The sequence below is a fragment of the Colletes gigas genome, unplaced genomic scaffold (genome assembly GCF_013123115.1).
Source record: "Colletes gigas isolate AHSC1104 unplaced genomic scaffold, ASM1312311v1 Colletes_gigas_Sc00059, whole genome shotgun sequence".
In the NCBI taxonomy this organism is placed as follows: domain Eukaryota; kingdom Metazoa; phylum Arthropoda; class Insecta; order Hymenoptera; family Colletidae; genus Colletes; species Colletes gigas.
This window is the reverse complement of record NW_025106688.1, coordinates 324,635-343,876: the sequence shown is the minus strand read 5'-3', so window position 1 is coordinate 343,876 and position 19,242 is coordinate 324,635. Positions and strand designations below refer to the sequence as shown.

The 19,242-nt window shown below is 30.9% G+C and overlaps 1 protein-coding gene across 6 annotated transcripts in view; it reads right to left on the bottom strand.

Moving 5' to 3' along the window:
* Nucleotides 1–4,346: 4,346 nt before the first annotated feature.
* The window catches only part of LOC122403531, a 92,111-nt gene continuing 77,215 nt past the window's right edge, over nt 4,347–19,242 (bottom strand). For all 6 annotated transcript variants that reach the window (XM_043407089.1, XM_043407088.1, XM_043407090.1 and 3 more), the window contains 9 exons: nt 14,984–15,101; nt 14,781–14,912; nt 14,575–14,598; nt 14,343–14,378; nt 13,999–14,163; nt 12,448–12,567; nt 11,236–11,309; nt 9,036–9,044; nt 4,347–7,024 (listed from right to left, as the gene is read on the bottom strand). In XM_043407089.1, coding sequence (XP_043263024.1) covers nt 6,664–7,024; nt 9,036–9,044; nt 11,236–11,309; nt 12,448–12,567; nt 13,999–14,163; nt 14,343–14,378; nt 14,575–14,598; nt 14,781–14,912; nt 14,984–15,101 — 1,039 coding nt within the window. In that variant the 3' untranslated portion in view covers nt 4,347–6,663. The remainder of the gene's footprint in view (nt 7,025–9,035; nt 9,045–11,235; nt 11,310–12,447; nt 12,568–13,998; nt 14,164–14,342; nt 14,379–14,574; nt 14,599–14,780; nt 14,913–14,983; nt 15,102–19,242) is intronic.

Genomic DNA, 19,242 nt, shown 5'->3' with positions numbered 1-19,242 from the left:
TTCATTTATTACAGGACATAAATTATCTATGTTCCTATTTAATTACAAGTGAAAGCTTTTATTTATATTTGTTATTTTGTAAATGTTAAATAGGACTGATATTCCAGTTGTATTTTATTAAGATTTTACAAGGTTGACTTGTGGTTGCCATGTTTTTTAATATTAAACATTTAGAGGTGCTTATTACTAGAAGATTTTACATTTTATAAATGCAGTACTACCACGTTCAAGGAACAACAGCATTTATAACAATATTCATTTCGTTATATTTCATTCATTGCTTAAGTTGGATATATTTATGTTTGCTACTTTGTTGAAACTTAATTATGTTCAACGAACACAAAAACGTTTTGTGCACTTCCTAATATTTTTTTGTTTCTTTTAAAGTTAACGATGTTTTTAGAAAAATGCAAGTACAGTTATTGTACTGCATGTTTTAAAGCATTACAATAGTAAAGCATTAAAAGCATTAAACCATTAATTAAAAGTGGTTTAATCGAGAAAGCTAGCTAGAACAAACAAATATAGTTTTTTGTGCAAATTCATTTACAATCAGTTTTGTAACTTAACAATTAACTAAAGTTACTGGATTTTTGTTACAATAAAGTTACGAAAGAGCATCCTGCTGAAAATTTGCTGTTAGTTTTTATACAACAGCTAAGCATGGGTAAAATTTTCTCAACTATGATAAAAGGAAGGTAACAATATACTTGAAATATTGTACTTGCATACTTGTTGTGTTATTCATATTTATAGGATTAATAATTTGTTTGCATTTTAAATGCACCAGATCTCGTAAAACATTCTACAAATATTACAAATAGTACACGAATCAATGTGTTCAAGTATGCCTATTTTCAAAAAGCAGAATTAAATATACAGATATCTCTTTTACACTGTATTTTTTCAGTGTTTACATAAAATTCCAACGTGAAATTTAAGTATCTTTTGGTAAAAATAAGTTAAGATACATCGGCCCAAGTAGTTTTACAAATTTTATATTTTTCCAGCAGGAAACTGCACATGGTAATAAGTAAGAATGATAGAGAAAATTGTTTATACATGATGATAAACAAAGACAGTTTTTGCTGAAATCAAAATATAATGTAAAAGAATATAAATTTGTCATAGAAATATCCTATTCTTTAAACATATAATCACTATTGAAATTTTGTATGGAACATATTAATTTAAAGCAAAGGAAAAATAAAGAGTATTTGAAAAGATTAAATAATCTGTAGACTTTCATTACTCGCCAATCTTTGACTCTCACATTTTATAGCAACAATTAAAGCAAATAAAAAAGTTTCTACCAATCACAAAATGAAATCACTCTTATTATTAGGACAAGTGTACACTGTAAAAAATTCGCGACAACGTTGCCTTAAACCGTTATAACAGAAGAATTAATAATTAGAATCATTAAATATCTTTCCACAGTTTTTTCCAAAGTAGCATTGTTACTTGATATTCAGTCTGTTAATCTAAAGAGGTTTTGTCTACTGTAGTAGGTACACTCCTATACATGCATACATACATCATACACGCATACATACATACATACTTACATACACATCCATACATATTAGCCTGTATTACATTACGAAGGTGAGACCCACTAAATTAAATATTGTTATTGTATTTTTTCATATAAAAAATTGTTTTATCCTCTTAATTATCCTTCTCTTTATTATTATACCATTGTACAAATTAAAATATGAATAAAAGAATATACAATATATGAGATATTTAGTACCTCCTGATATCGATTTAGTTTTACTAAATCAGAAATTAACTTTTCTTCTTTTTATTGTTATGCCAATCGTTTATAGCTTATTGTCTCGTTTTTAAGGTATGTATATAACTACACTGCAATTTTTCGAATTTTCCTTTAAAAACAACCAATGGACATTACAATCACGATTTTTTCACATTCGATAATTCAGGAGAATCTAAATATTATGAAATGAAAAAAGTTGAATAGCACCAAATATAATCTTACAAATCAGCGATGGAATAAATTATGAGTAACATAAATTATAAAGAAATTTACAAGAATACTCTGATCTTAATAGCTATTACTTTACTATTATAATCAGGACCAATTACAACGTATTACTTATCATCTGAAATTTGTACATTAAATAACAAATAATATAATAAAATTAAGCTCGTATGCCTAACATTTCTGAATAAAGTTAATGTTCGTGATATTTTCTGACACATGTAAAAACAAATGATAATTTTCTCCAGCAATATTTCCAACTAAACGAAAAATACAAATTTTATAAAAGCGATCGATAATGAAATATTTTTAACCAAAAGGCAAATAATAAAGATGATATAGTTTATATTTATTAAATTAAGTACTACAGTTGCAAAAGTATACAATGCATAGCTTAAAAACGTTTTGTAATAGTGTATTATATCTGTATTACGAATGTAATACATAAATTTAATACATTTTATTAATGTAATACGCTATATAAAATATATTTAAGTCTAATGGCCAAATTTGTTGTTAAGTGATCAATCATTTAACTTATCAACACAATTCAACAAAGGAGATTCTGATGCAAGTATCGAGGTTGCACTTGTTAAGATTCTACGGTATATTTTTATATCCTGTGCATTGTATACTATGTACACCCGCTGCGATCATTGATTCTGTTGCGAGGTCATAGGATATTGACTGAGTTGTCAAGCGAACAAGACTTCCAACTGGTTGATTTTCGAATTCCGAGACATGTAATCTTGTATAAATGATATAGTTATATACAATATTATTGAAGAAGTAATTTTGATAGAAAGGTAATAAAAGAGCAGGATGTAACAATTAATCATCCACCTCTATTATGTCATTGATGATATAGTCTGCTCACCTGACAACCCTAGATATTAGTATCGCCAGCAAAGAAATGTTTGATACTCAAAATATATGTATGTGCAAAAAATTATTCGTAGTCCACTGCGACATGATTCGAATTATGGGGACGATCCCCAAGGGAGGGGACATTGTACCATCTTCTTCAAGATTTATAAAATTAAAAAACATTACATTCTAAAAATATTTTTGAGTATACACTTGTATAAATAAATAATTAATATGTTAAAATAAAAACTTGAAAACTGTTATAATATACAGTGAGTCACAGCCAAAATATGTTTCATTCGAAAAAAGAAATTTAGAAATGATTTGGAAAAAAAAATAAAGCAGACATACATATATTGTAAATATATCTGTATTTATTGTGTAATAATGATAAAAGAAATGAATATTGCTTAACATAAAAAAACTAAAGTTACTATAATACGGTGCAGAAAACATCTCACAGCTAAAATCGTACGCTATTCTCCTATTTGGTATTCCCCTCCAGGAATCCCCGAAAAGAAACAGACGACACTAGAGGTCCGAGAAATTGTTGTAAAGAACTTTCAAAATGGTAAAAGCTATCGAGAAATTGCAAAAATTATTGGTAGAAGTATTAACACTGCTCAATACATTATTAAACGCTATAGAGAAGAAAATAAAAATATAAATAAATTAAGAACAGCAAAGCTGAGTGCATCTAAATTGTCGAACGTGGTGGAAAAATATTTGCAAATTTATGTTAATCCAGAAACTGAGTAGAAGAAGAATACTAAGAAAGAATACTAAGATTACTAAGATTTTCATGGACGCACAGCAAGAAATAAACCATTTGTCAGTGATAAAAATAAGAAAAAGAGACTGGAGTTTGCGAGACAGTATCTAACTAAGAATTTTAGTTTTTGGAAAGAAGTCATTTTTGCCGATGAAAGCAAGTTTAATCATTCTCATTCAGATGATAAAGTTACTGTATGGCGTAAACCTAATGAAGAATTTAAAATAAAAAATATGAATCCTACTATTAAACATGGAGGTGGGTCAGTGATGGTTTAGGGGAGTATGTATATCAGCCACTGGAACAGGAAATTTGGAATTTATTGAAGGGAACATGGACAAATTTGATTATTTGAATATTTTAAAAAAGAGTTTGAAAAGTAGTACTGAAAAATTAGGAATTTTGAATTGTTTTAAATTTTATAGTGATAATGACCCAAAACATACGTCGCATATTATCAAAATGTGGCAATTATACAGAGTGTTCGGACACCTCTGGGAAAAATTTTAATGAGGGATTCTAGAGGCCAAAATAAGACGAAAATCAAGAATACCAATTTGTTGATGGAGATTTCGTTAAGAGTTATTAACAATTAAATTCAAAAATTTCAAATCGTTCTGGAAAAATTATTTTCGGTTGCGGGGATTCAGTACGGGCGGAACTTTAAACGTTAATAACTTTTTAACAAAGCCTCCATCAACAAATTGGTATTCTTGATTTTCGTCTTATTTTGGTATCTAGAATCCCCCATTAAAATTTTTCCCAGGGTTGGCCGCACACCCTGTATAACTGCCCAAAAGTTATTAATATACCTCCCCAATCACCCGACCTAACTGTAATTGAGAATATTTGACATGAATTAGAAGTAAGGATTAGAAAACATACGATTTCTAATAAAAATGATTTAAAAAAGGCATTGCAAGAAGAATGGAGAAAAATTGAATCCAATTTTACACAAAATCTAGTAAAATCTATAAAGTACTAATTTTTAATTTAATTTAAATATAAAACAATATTCTTAATATGTACGATTTTAGCTGTGAGATGTTTTCTGCACCGTATTATAGTAACTTTAGTTTTTTTATGTTAAGCAATATTCATTTCTTTTGTCATTATTACACAATAAATACAGATATATTTACAATAATATGCCTGCCTTATTTTTTTCCAAATCATTTCTAAACTTTTTTTTTAGAGTGAAACATTTTCATATACATATATGTGATGTACGATTTTGGCTGTGACTCACTGTAGGTTTAGGTTCTTGAAACAGTTATGAAAAACCTTTACTCTAAATATCTGTTATAAAGGACCTGAATTTCGGACTAAATCATTCTATGTATAATCGTCATATTTTAGGTTCTATATAGGTTTTGAAACGATTTCGAATTTATGTAAATGTAAATATGTATTTGCTGTTCTCAATGGTCAGATCAGATGTTGATTATCTTTTCAAGATATTCGCAAAGTAAAAGTAATAATAATAAATACGGAACACCGACAGTGAAAATCATTCGATAATATGTTTATTTAATTAGGAATATTTATCGATCGACTTTAATCCGAATTGTGTAGCAGTGGATGGCGAATAACTTTTTGCATATATGCAGATCTTGCGCGACAATCGATTCTCCGTTGTTCCGTGGACCTTGCGATAGATTCGATGGTCGTCGGCAGAGTTGGGCAAATTATATTCGCGAATAACAAATAAAAATGTCAGGTTTGCTCGTAAACTGACTGTTGAAAAATTCTTTAATATATTCTAATTTATTAATGAATTTATGAATGAAACGTACATGGCAATTTACGTATCAATCTAAAATTTGTATTCGTTATTCATGAATAAAATTTGCCTAACTTTGCCCAACTTACACAGGTCATCGATGTACAGCAGAGAGCAAAAAATCTATTGCGAGGTCATAGCGTACGTATGACGATTGTTAACACGTTGACTGCCACGATAGTTTTCCGTGTTTAGAGATTGTTATCAATATTTTACACACATGTTGCAAGATATAACTGAAAGAAAAAAAAAACATTTAGAATTCTTGAAAACGAATTTTTAAAATACAGTCGCATATGAAACAGAAGATGAAGAGATAAAATCTTCAAAAACGCAGGCATATACAGAAATGCTATAAATTAATACAGAAGGAATCACAGATTGGTACTCTTCTTATAATATGCATGAAAGGAAAAAGAAGTTTCCTTATCGCATGATTATTATTTTCTAGCGGCATGTCTGTTCACTGCGTGTGTCTTGCTTCTTTTTTTTATTTAATCGATTCTGTTTGCTTCTCTACTGAGTCCGGTTTTGCTGAGTACGTTTCATTGTAAACAATTTTGAAACACGTTGGAAGTTGAAAGCACCAATCACTAGCGACTACCGTGGCAGCAAGCGTGTTAAGAAAACGTACGAACAAAAGTGAATTTGTATAAAACAATTGGAGATTCTTTACAGTATCGCGAACACTATGTAAAATATTTTTCAAATTAAAATTAAAACTGTGCATTTATAATAAATGTACACCTTTAAACAGTCTGCTAAAACTCGATGAATAATTTACAATTAAAAATTAATTTATACAACTTTTCCAGTCTATTATGCAAACGAATTCAGCGATCCTGTTGAAAAATGATTTTATTTCCTTCGTTATGTGAAGCGTAAGAATTAAACGAGAATATAAACTTCAAAAGATAGGAACTTATGAATTGTCCTTAACTCTTCATACATTATTTGTACATTATTTTTGTTATTTATTTGTACCGAATATGTATTAAGAATATTGTGTTTCTTTTGTTGCTCATCGAATGACTGCAAGAGAAATTTTCCATCGTTCGTTTATGTTTGTTAATTTTTTATTTAGAAAATTACGTTCGCGGATCATTCCGAATCACGTTCTACCGATCAAAGGCAAGAATTCGATTTTGTCAAGCTGTCTGTGCAGAATTCCCGCGAAAAAAAAAATTGTAGAAAAATAAACTGAAGTTCAACTTAACTTCGCACCTACATAAATAATTACAAGTTGTGCGATCGGCCTGTCGAAGTTAGGGCCCTCGCTGATCGTGGTATGAGAGTCGATGTTGCAAGTTTTCTAGCTGTTGGGATACATGACTTTGTGGGACTCCCTTCTGTCTTTATCTCACGTTGTTCCATATCGTTCGATTCCGAGGACTTCGAATCTTTCGATTTAAGTGTTTTTCTGCTCAGAGGGCTTTCTATCAACAACTTATCTGTATGCCCGTTTTGACGATGCGAGGTTTCTTCTTGACGAGATCTTATTGTACGCGGTATACGGTCGGCCACCTTACGAAGGCTTCTGTTACCATTAAGCTCTGTGAGCAATGTAGGGCGATGTTGATCCCAAGAATCACTCCAACTGTAAATAAAACGTCAAATCTGGACTTGAAGAGATTCTTCCAGACTTCTGATACAATCTTTTATTATTAATACTTTTTATTCTTGTAAGTATACATATACAGCGGCTCACAGTGAAAATCGTCCACCACATTCGCTTTCTTAATTTTGGCCAAAACGTGCATTATATGAACAAGAGATTTTTGTTATTAACGTAATAATGTTTCATCTCTATTGTTACTTGTTTCCATATAAAAAGAAACCCAAATATTAGCAAATATATGAAGCAAAATGAATATATATAATGACATTTATGAAATTTAACTCACACTGAAAATCGTCTATCTATAATATTCGGGTAACATATGTGTGTTCAACTATTTTTCACATTTTTTCGCTTAGTAAGCATTAGATGAGCATAGTTTTATCACGCTATTTCATTGATTTATCGATTTGGAAAAATGGAATCTCAAAAAAAACAAACAACAATGGAGATACGAAAATTAGTAATTTTCCATTATAATGAAGGTAAATCTCAACGTGAAATTGCACGAATTATAAACAGAAGTCGTATTACAGTAGAATACATTCTTAAAAGATATAAAAGTGAAAGCCGTATATCAAACAAATTAAAAAAAAATAAGAAAAAGATTTTAAACGATCGTGATGAGCGATATGTTTTGCGACAAATTAAGAAAAATCCCAGGAAAAGTGCCTCAGAAATAGCTGCAGATGTTCAAATACATTTAAATAAAAAGGTGCGCCCAGAAAATATTCGTAGAATACTACGGAAAAATAATTATCATGGTCGAGTAGCAAGAAGAAAGCCGTTCATCGGTGCAAAGAATAAACTTAAAAGAATTGAATTCGCTCGGAAGTACAGTAATCAAGGCTTTTTGTTTTGGAAAAACGTTCTTTTTGCAGACGGTTCAGGTGGGACTGACACAGTCTGGAGGAAACCGAACACAGAATTAAATGTAAAGAATATCCAGCCCCACAGTTAAAAAAGGCGGCGGTTCTGTCATGGTTTGGGGTTGCATGGCAGCCAGCCAACCGTGTCGGTACATTACATTTTATTGAGGGAAATATGGACAGATGGATGTACTTGGATATTTTAAGGAAGAATTTGAAAAAAAGTGCCGAAAAACTAGGAATTTTGAATACATTCCATTTTTATCAGGACAACGACCCTAAGCATAAGTCTGCAATCGTTCGGAAATGGTTACTCTATAATTGCTCAAAGGTAATTGAAACACCACACCAGTCGCTGGATTTAAATGTTATTGAGCATATATTGTACAAATTAGACACCAAAATTTGGCAACATTTCATAACAAACAATGAACAATTAAAAGAAGCGTTGAAAATGGAATGGAATAATATTTCTTCTGAATATACTGAAAAATTAATTAAATCGATTAATAATAGGCTTAGAGAAGTAGAGAACAGTAAAGGAAACCCAACCAAATATTAGAAATAAAACTTTTTATAATTAGTGTTTAAGTTTTTGGTTTATAACTAGATGGACGATTTTTATGAATAATTATTATTTTACAAAAATTTGTATTTTTGGGCTATACATATTACGTGATAATAAAAACAAAATAGTTCGCTATTCACAACATATACATATTTTTTACTCGTATTTAGACTTTTATAAAGATTGATATATGTATACTTAACCACGGTGGACGATTTTCACTGTGAGCCACTGTACATATTTGGAATGTTATGTTTCTGAATAATATTTTATAAAATATTTATACAATTTTCATTATATCAATCAGGTTCGTTCCTGGCGGTACAAAAGGTATCCCCGCATCTCAAAACACTCCCAAAATATGTTGACGGTAGCATGCACCCGAGCGACAACGAATATAGGAACGGCCCTGATATTAATTTTACATTTATTACTGTGTAATGAAAGATGTACAATGTAGAAATCTTTGATGAGCAATAAGTGAGATAGTAATAAAAAGTATATTAGATTTATTAAAGTATTTGAAAGTATATAATATTAGTAGTGAACTTACCGCACATGGCTATCAAGTGCAGCATGAAACATTATTAATTGTAAAAACATTATAATCTCAAAACAGTATTTCAGGAAAAAAATGTTTAATTTATATTTTTTAACTGATCATACATTTATCTATTTATATTACATGCTAGGAGTATTAGTATGCCAAGAAAGTTAGAATTTCACAAAAACACTTTTAAAGCAAAATCCGCATCTTATACAGTATGTCAGACTGCTAGAACCATTAAAGTTGTATGTTGAACTGTTGAAATATTAAACTTTGTTAGTTAATATAATTGTATTAGGGCTTACAATCGAATCTAGATTGTTGTTGAAAGAAATTTTACTTTGGAAAGATAAAGCATGTTTGTTTCCAAGTGTTAGTGAATTTACAAAACAGCATTTTACAAAATAATTTTCAAATGTACAACGCATCGTTTCAATATAAATAATGTTTAAAACAATATTCCTTTCTTTGTAAGTGATTGCATGGCATCATATATTTATTTTGTATTGTAAAATATGAAAGTGCGTTTCATTATTATTTTATGTTTCTCATTAAATATTAACAAATATGACACCATGTTTTTTTAATATCATAAATATAAACATTGTTGATTGTTAACTATTTAAATTCTAATTTTAATTAATATACATTTGTAAAGACTTACAAACTACATACAGGGTATTCGGCCATCCCTGGGAAAAATTTTAATAGGCGATTCTAGAGACCAAAACGCCATACGCGTGATAGTCGTAAAGTTTCTCATGTTGACAATGAGTGATAACCACTATTGCGCGCACGCAGCTGTTCACAGATTGCCGTTCTACAGGCGGAACTTTAAACGTTAATAACTTTTTAACGAAGCCTCGATCAACAAATTGATATTCTTGATTTTCGTCTTATTTTGCCCTCCAGAATCTCCTATTAAAATGTTTCCTAGGTGTGGCTGAACACCCTGTATATTAGACTTTATTAGATTTCATATTATTGTCAATAATAATTTCTTTTTCTCTCAGTTTTGTTGTAATAATTGCAGAATTATTGACGGTTGAAACGTTATATGCAAAATAGTTGTAAAAATAAAATATTCGTTACTATGCAACGATGTATGTACTTAAAATGAAATTTTATAGTTCTGAGTGTACAGCAACATTCAAATAATAATTAAAAACGATGTAAATATTAAAATCTTCAAGTTAATAATGCAAGATTCGGTCACAAACCCTGGATATAATGTTAAACGATATTGTATCACTGAACTTACTACAACAATATTTTAATGTTTATATACATTCGTAAGCGGTTAAAATAATTTAATAATTCAGTATGAAAGAAAACTAAAAGCAAAAGGTATACTATTTTCGCATGCAAAAGGAATAAAATACAATAATATCAAATGATTAAACAAGTGATCTTGATATAAAAAAGATGCATGAATATAAAGGCGTTTAATGCAGAAAGGAGTAAATATCCCAATAGTAAGTCACACAAACTGACGGACTCTACCTTCCCGATCCTGAAGCTGTTTCACATGGGATCACCAGAGAAAGATAAATGACCAGAGCAGCAAGAACAACAGGTTATTTATGACAAATTTCATAATCGAACACCAAACACATATTTGTGAGTTTACAACTGCTGCGAATACACTTATAAGGTAAGGTCACGATCTGAATGAGCAATTTTTAAACAAGAATGGACTAAAAATGTTGGGGCCGATGACTATAAACAAATTCTAGAATATTAGGTGTTTATGGTTGAAATGATTTTCAAGATATACTGCAAAGTTTTATGTGAATATTTTTATATAAATCGAGAATAATTTTTTATTCTGTTTCATAGATTTATCAACGTTATTATTTTAATTTTAGGACTCTCGTTAACATTATGCAAGCTATATATTATCAAATCGACTAAATAAAGAGATTTTTTAAAGAAAAATCTTAGGATTTTGTTTTGTAATGTTGTCTTAGCTCTTACTAATTCAGATGTAAATAGTATGAATGTTATATTGTAATAATTTTACATGTACAGACTACTGTTATTTCTTATTTTTTTCGTTAAAATGCATGTTTATTTCCCATAAATTATTCTAAAAGTGTTTCCTAAGATTTTTCTGGAAATTGAGTTTCTTAGTTTTTTATACTCTTAAAGGTAACATTATACAATTTGAATGGAGCTACAAGTAAGATCATGTAAAAAAGCTCACCTAACTAGAGGCCCCATAACACCATCCTGTGGGAGTGTTTGTAAGAGTGAAGGTCCTGCTGACACTGGACGTGTCTGTACCCATAATTAAACAATAATAAATAAACAATATAAAAATAAATTATATGACAAATAGTAAGTTAACGTCATATTATCAATGAGAACTAATACCGATAACAACTATAAGGTTTTTAATAATAAAAACTGCATTAATATAGTATTTGTTATATTAATATTTGCAACAAGAATAAATTGAATATATCGTTAAAATAACAATAAGAAACACATATTATAAAAAAAGAAAATAAATATATTAAAGACATTTATTGTGTTAAATGTATCAAACACATTTAATTATTCATTCTATAAGGGTTAAGAAAAAGTGCAATGTACGAATTAGTACATACAGATGAAAAAGAAAAGGTACCTATATGTAGGCGTCCATTAAATGAATGTGTAAATGTAATCGATGAACTGAACATTACATCGATTGTATTAGGTGAATGGGGTATCATCAAACCATAAAGTGTTAAAAGCAGTGTAAATTTATATCTCACATTGTTTTGGTAAAAATAGCTTGTAAAACATACGTAAAATATTCTGTACATTATTACTTACGGTTTGGGTTATTAATTTTATATCTTAAGAATATAAAATATCATACAAGATATATTCAAATTGATTACAGTGTATTAATTTGTGTATAGCCGAGTTGTACGATATTTAATGCGCAGTTGTTCAACGATATCGATAGTGATAACAAAATTATACCGTCATATACTTATAAAGTTAAATTTCAGATGTAGGTAAACACGATTCCCAATGAAATCGTGATAATAAAGAAGTTCTTTTAGACAGGATGTATGAAATGTGTGCAACTCAAAAACGAAAGTGCAAGAACTCTTATTAAAAAGGAACGTGTAACTATATGCGTTCTACGAATAAAATTGCGAAGATTGGTATCACTATGAAGTATTGAGCCAAAGCGCCTAATAGTATTACTTTTAAGAATGTTATACATATTAAATCCCTATAACGTTGCTACGTGTATTTTTTTTGGCACAAAGCGAAACTAGTAATTGTTATGTGATTCATGTTAGAAACAATTTTAGAACAAAAATAACCATCTGTAAGATGCAAAGAAGTAAATGATAACGTCTATTTACTAAATTTTGGTGGTATTATGAATTGTAAGTAAAAAAAAAGAACATACCCTCTCTGTTTGTGTAGCAGCATTGTACGTATTCACGGATGGAATAGTGTTACGATTATTGGTTAAAGCACAACTTTGGCCGTCGACACCGTTAGATCCTTGAAGCTTTGACATTTGGAACTGTAAAATATAAAATTCTTTATTTCGCAATTTTTTTTAAATTGTATCTGAAGAATTGTTGAACTTAGTTATTGGGTAATAAGGTGCAAAATATTTGCTCACGAGAATAATTCTATGACTATGTATTACGCACACAAACGGAAACTTTTAGTACACGTAAATAAACGTTATCTCAAGAATTATATGTATGTATAAAATTAAGTGAATGAATTTCTTGTAAGGATTCCAAAATATACAAGGCGTTTGGCCACTCTTAGGAAAAATTGTAATGGGAGATTTTAGAAGCCAAAATAGGACGAAAGTCAAAGATACCAATTTGTTGATGGAGGCTTCGTTAAAAAGTTATTAACGTTTAAAGTTCCGCCTGTACTGAATTTTTTACTCGGAAACCCGACATTTTTGTAAAGGAAATTGTTGTTCAGAATCGTCTCAGCTACCCCAGATTTTCGGTTCTTACACTATTTACGGGACACTCATATTAATAAAAGTGTGCTTTTATTAAACCACCCATCTGTATATTTCACAACAGATTTCAAGAATATGTCTATTACCAAAAATGATTGTAATTGACCCCCCCAACCGAAAATAATTTTTCCAGAACGATTTGAAATTTTTTTTTTCGTCGAAAAATTTAGGCACTCCCCCCTGTCGATTTTTCTTAAAAATTCGTTTTTCATTTATAATTACTTTGGTTGACGCAGTATGGAAAAGTTATTTAATACTTTTTTGTGGGTACTCATGCGCTCTACGCCAGAAAAATGTTTCGTTGAAATATATTCACTATTGTAGGAGTTATGGTTGTTTGAAAATTGGACCATTTTCATGGGGTTTTTCTCACTTTACGGAGTCAAGGAATAACTTTTTCAATATTGTCAGAATTTCTACATATTCTTCACAAAAATACGCGTTATTTGCATTTTGAAACATTAAAATCCTTCAATTCGTTCAGCAGTTATAATATTTTAAAGATTCGCATGAAAATTCGAGCTGACATTTCTGGCCCGAAATTATATTTTCGGTAAGGAATTTTTTTCTTGAAAATGGTTAGGATTTCGGGGGTATGTCTATTGACCAAAAATGATTGTAATTGACCCCCGTAACCGAAAATAATTTTTTTAGAACGATTTGAAATTTTTTAATTTTGTCGAACTTCATACCTTCTCGAATTTTTTTCTAGAAAGTGGCTATGATTTCGGGGGTATCTCTATTGACGAAAAATGATTGTAATTGATCCCCGCAATTGCAAATAATTTTTTTAGAACGATTTGAAATTTTTTAACTTAATTTTTTAATAACTTTTTAGCGAAGCCTCAATGAACAAATTGATATTTTTGATTTTCGTCTTATTTTGGCCTCTAGAATTTCCCATTAAAATTTTTCCCAGGGGTGACCGAACACCCTGTATAATTCAATTCATATAAAATATTTTACCTGTAATACTTGTATAGTTCGATCTCTATCTTCCACTTGACCTTGTAAAAAGACAACCTGCCTTCGCAAATCGGCCAATTCGTCCGCAATACTGCTACCTCCGCTGCCTGGTGAGGTACTAACATCAGCGGTACCTCCCTCGTTCAGGTTATAGAAGAGACCATTCTAAAATTTGGAAAATTTGATAAATTTGCAGACCCTCGTTAACATTGATGGTAACGATTCTGACTCTTTAACAATTTCAGAATTATGATGATCGTTAATAAACACAAGTTCTCAAATGTAACCACCTCAAATGTAAAATTGTTATTGTATACTAATTGTTTTGTAAGTAAACTACTGACCTTTATGGAATTATCGAATGGGTTGAGAGTTTCTGCCTGTGGGTATAACGCAACATATTATACACGATTCGATATTATACAGTATAATTATAATATAATTAAATCATTTTAGTAACAATAAGCTAACAATATTTATTACACTAACAGCGATAACAATAATAAGAAACATAATATAAAAAGACACGAATATAAAAATAATGTTTATAATAAAAGAAAACATAAATGAACGTACCCTCGTCAAACCGTTCTCTTCTGACTTGAAGGGAAAATCATGGTTGATGATAATAATGAAAAATAATTAAAAATTGCGTGTTAATAGAGAAGCACACCATACTTGTGCGATATAAAAAAGAAGGATGCGTTTTACAATAAACAAAACATTTAATTATAAACGTGGTGCACCATCGAAATGACACGAGAATAATTCGCCTAACGTACCTCCTGGAGTACTCGTTTAAGTTTCAAGAGCATTGTTTTTATGGAAACAATGTCTTGAAACATATGCTGATACGTATCGCGATCGACTCGAAGACTTCTCTCATCTCCAGAGTCGATGCTTGGTGACTGGACCTAATGCAAATATGTAAAGCATCGGGTAACCATTTCGAGAAATTTATTTCGTACATTTGACTATTACTTACGTTTCTCGATGTTCTCAAAGGACTCGAAAATTGGCGATTTCGTGTGCCATCTAAGGAACGTGGTGAATCCGTCACAGATCTACTTCGCCATACCTTTGCCGTTTTATCACACTCATTTCTGAAACAAGAAAGGTAACAGCGCTGTTTTAACTGTAGAACGCATTATTTTAATTTGAATAAAACATGACATGGGATCGAAATTAATTAAAACGTTACTTATTTATCAAGGCAGAAACTACGGATTATTGTATCCGTTATATAATGAAGACATTTTGACTGACGTTGAATATCGTTGTTAAAATGTGTATAATATGCTGAAAATCATTAAAAAATAAATTTTATCTTCTAATTGTTTATGAGTTATACTTCGGTTTTCATTCCATTACAGATATAGACTTAATTACTATACACAGCATACGACGTGCAATATTACTTACAAACCAGTTTACGCATTGATATACCTATAGTATTATATTGTAATACACATTACAAGATCATAATTTTCCAGCATTTAACAATAAAATAAAATTGTTAAAATTGTTTTATATAAAATTAGGCAGATTATTTTCTATAACCTTAGAAACGAAATTAAAGTTTTGTGATAAATGTATGAACGATGTACCTTCTAGAAAAATTCCTTACCTTTAAAAAATCTGAAAGAAGTACAAACCGTTTGTAGACAAATTATAGTTGCAATAGATGCTGCACATGTGAAAATATTGTAACGACATAAATTATGTCGTTATAAATAAACTTACTTAAATATTTTCGAAATTATTGATGATATCAAAAATTGTTTGAGATAAAAATTGAATAGTTTCGGAGACCATATAATCTGATGCGAGTAACCTCTTCTTAAATGAACGCGTAAAGAGTATATGAAGGTTAACTTCATTTTCTTAAATGGAATGTGTATATTCTTATATTTTCAATATCTTGGAAATGTCAGTAAATTACAGATAAACCGATTTTTATTCAAAGTTTTATCGAATTACCGGTAAATTTACAATCCTTAATTATTAGAAAGTAAGAAATAATCAAATTTTTATAATAACGTAGCAATAGATAACGATACGAAGACACAAAAATCGTTTACAACAAAATTTGCTGTTTATTTCAAATTCATGGAGAATTCTATCAAAAGCAATATACTTAAGTGATAAGCACTATAGAAGCAATAAGAAGCTTGAAAACGCAGTAAAATACGGATTAAGTAAAATCCATATTACAACGTTTACATTCGTTTACATTAAAAATAAATCAGTTTTTTCGTTTTTAATATTGTTTTTTTTTTTTTTACTTTTTAGTATACTTTAATCATTTCCAAACTTGTATTTGAACTTTTTCTATTCAAAATAGTGATGTTCTTATAGAAATATCGACCAATGGACAAGCTAATTCCCATAAGTAATTATTTAAGGTTCCAAAGGTACGAAACGACTGCACGTAGCTGTAAAGAATGTCCCTGAGTGATGTTCACAATACGAAAAATCCGTCTTGTCGCCCATAAACTGCGTTTTCACGGTAGTAATGCCTATTAGTCGTTAGTCTATGCGATACGAAAATGCTGATCAATATTGGTATAAACCTTTTTCCAAAATTTTCATCGCTAAATCTGAATTCCATCCAGGGGCATTCTCTTCTGCTCTTCAATATACCTTCCAGTATAGGCGGTGGCGCGTGGTATCGAAGTAGAGTTGGCGATATTAATCGGATTGCTGGAAGTTTTTCGTTGCCTTGGTACCGGCGATCCGGTCGTCGGCGTTGAACTTTCGGAAGACAGTCCGGAGTCACGACCCTCTTCGTAATTTCGACTCGTCACGAGTCCGTTTTCGTTTTCAACATCCGCATTTCCACTCGTGGTAACAGATCTTCCGGACACAACCGATCGCCTCTTCGCGCCCCTCGATATCCCGTACATCGACGACGCCATTATATTACATCGAACGTATTAGTTTATTTCAAAGTAAATTTTCAATCAACTTTTGGTTCACCTTCGGTTGAATTTTACAAATTATACAATTTTCGATCTTTTTGCAACGATTTGAATCGGATTTTGTGAATTCACAAGAACCATAATACCAGAATCTCATAAGAACCAGAATCTCCAAAACGTGTAAAAACGGGCAATGTTTTCTTTTACATTATAACAATTAAATAGTTTTTCGAGATTTAAAAAAATATCTCACTGAGAACACGACTAAAACCTTAGCAACAGGTAAATATATTGTTATTTCTACAAGACTGTCGATAAAATAATTCGATATACTTAAATGTTATAATATGTAATCCGATATTTATTATTATGTGTACTAGCCATATTAGTTCCGTTTTGAAAGTTCTACCACAAGAAGTGTCGAAACGGTTTTCGATTGGAACAAGACGAGAAAATATAAGTCGGTGACGCGTGTGCGGTGCTTTGCCGCCACAGTCCTTTTTTTTCTCTCTTTCACTTACTGTTCTTTTCTATATTCTGCTACTGTAAAGAGGCCGAGACTACCTCGATCCAGAGTTCTTTTGCTTAAACTCATTAATGTCGTTTTTTAGTATCGAATTTTGTGTCTATTCCTCGATAAATACATGTATATACAAACGATCCGGAACGGTTCGTTTTTATCGCAACAATATTATATAATATTTTACAATAGAAAATACTGATTGCTAATTAGCAAGTAATTTGAATAAAAAAAAGGATGAGTTAATGAAACAGGACTTCATATTGGTAGACGTTTGAAATTTTCTAAAGAAACTTCTGATATTTCCATTTGCCCAGAAAATAACAATTATGTACGTATAGTTTCAGATGCTGTTGACGTTAATTTTAAAGTCGAGCTCTCTTCATTGGTTTTATGCCTCGGTTAAATCAGTTTTAATCTGTCTGTGATGTTTATGATGCTTACGCTTAAAGACGTTACCTAAGTAGCTTGAATTAAGTTCACGGAACTTATAAACTCCCAGAAACATTCCGACAAACACACTTTATTCGAAAAATCAGTCTATATTCGTATCACCCTGGTTTTTCCTGATCCACTACTCCAAACATTTAGATATACGACTCTTAACTACGAGTTACAAATAAATTTATACGTATTTGGTCTCAAGGATATGATATTAGTAAATTAATTTGCGGCGGACACACTATAAAAATCCGCACCAACTGTTTATTTCTAAAGTTCAATTCCATGTGCTATTAGTTGCACACATTAAGTAAATCGAGCGTAGAGCAAGTGATCGATCATTAATATCTTTTTATCGAAATACAAAAACGATTGTAGTACACTCTATGTTTACATCCACTTAGTCGAAATCTGGACCAAAGCAAAGAATGCTTCGAGTTCTTGGAAAAGGAGTATATAAATCCATTGCAAGCTACCGCTGTCACGAAGTTTTCAGCCAAACACGAAACATGGATTTGCGGCACGAACGTATACTATAGTCCTGGTACGAATTTAAATAATTCATTCAATCCCCACTGTCGTTTGCGCAATGCAGCGTTCTTGAAACGTGTGTGCGATGCACTCTAGTGAATTTCGGAATCGCCATTGGCGGGAAATTAGAAGAACGCGTTAGAAATCGGCACGTGACGAAACGAAATATTCGATTGGTAGCCGGTTTCGCATACGCTACTGTCAGGATCGTCAAGTAACCTGTCGCTCTGCGATCTCCGGAATGAGTACTAGCCGGCAGGCACATTGTCGCGATCGCGCTCAGCTTCGACGTTGCTCGTCGCGCATGCGCAGACCGTATAACAGCGTTTCGTTCGATACGCGGAGATTGCGTCAAATAAGAAGAAAAGTGGGGATGACGGGTAAATGAAGGGGATGAAAATCACTCGAGGGCCATAAAAATGAATTCTTGTCATTATTACTCTATGATCCAAATACGTTCACTCCCCCACGATTACACTGCCAATTAATTTATGTCTATGATTTGTGTTATGACATAATTTATATATATCTAAATGTTACAGCGTTTAGACTGATATTGGAAATTACAACTTTTATACGAAATAAGTTTGATACAAAAATCAAACTTCGAGGTATAAATTTTCACTTCCTGTATGCATAGCCATAGGTTCTAGAAACCAAGTGTTCATTAAGGATTCAGATAAAAGATGGTCGCTAAGGCGAATAACGACGCATTTTTTAATCTTAATTCGGTGGGTGTATCGTTGAGGCTATAAGTTATTCAGCTTATAATTAGTCAGCATAAAGATCTCGTAGAGAACGTATAATAAAAGACAATATACATATATAATA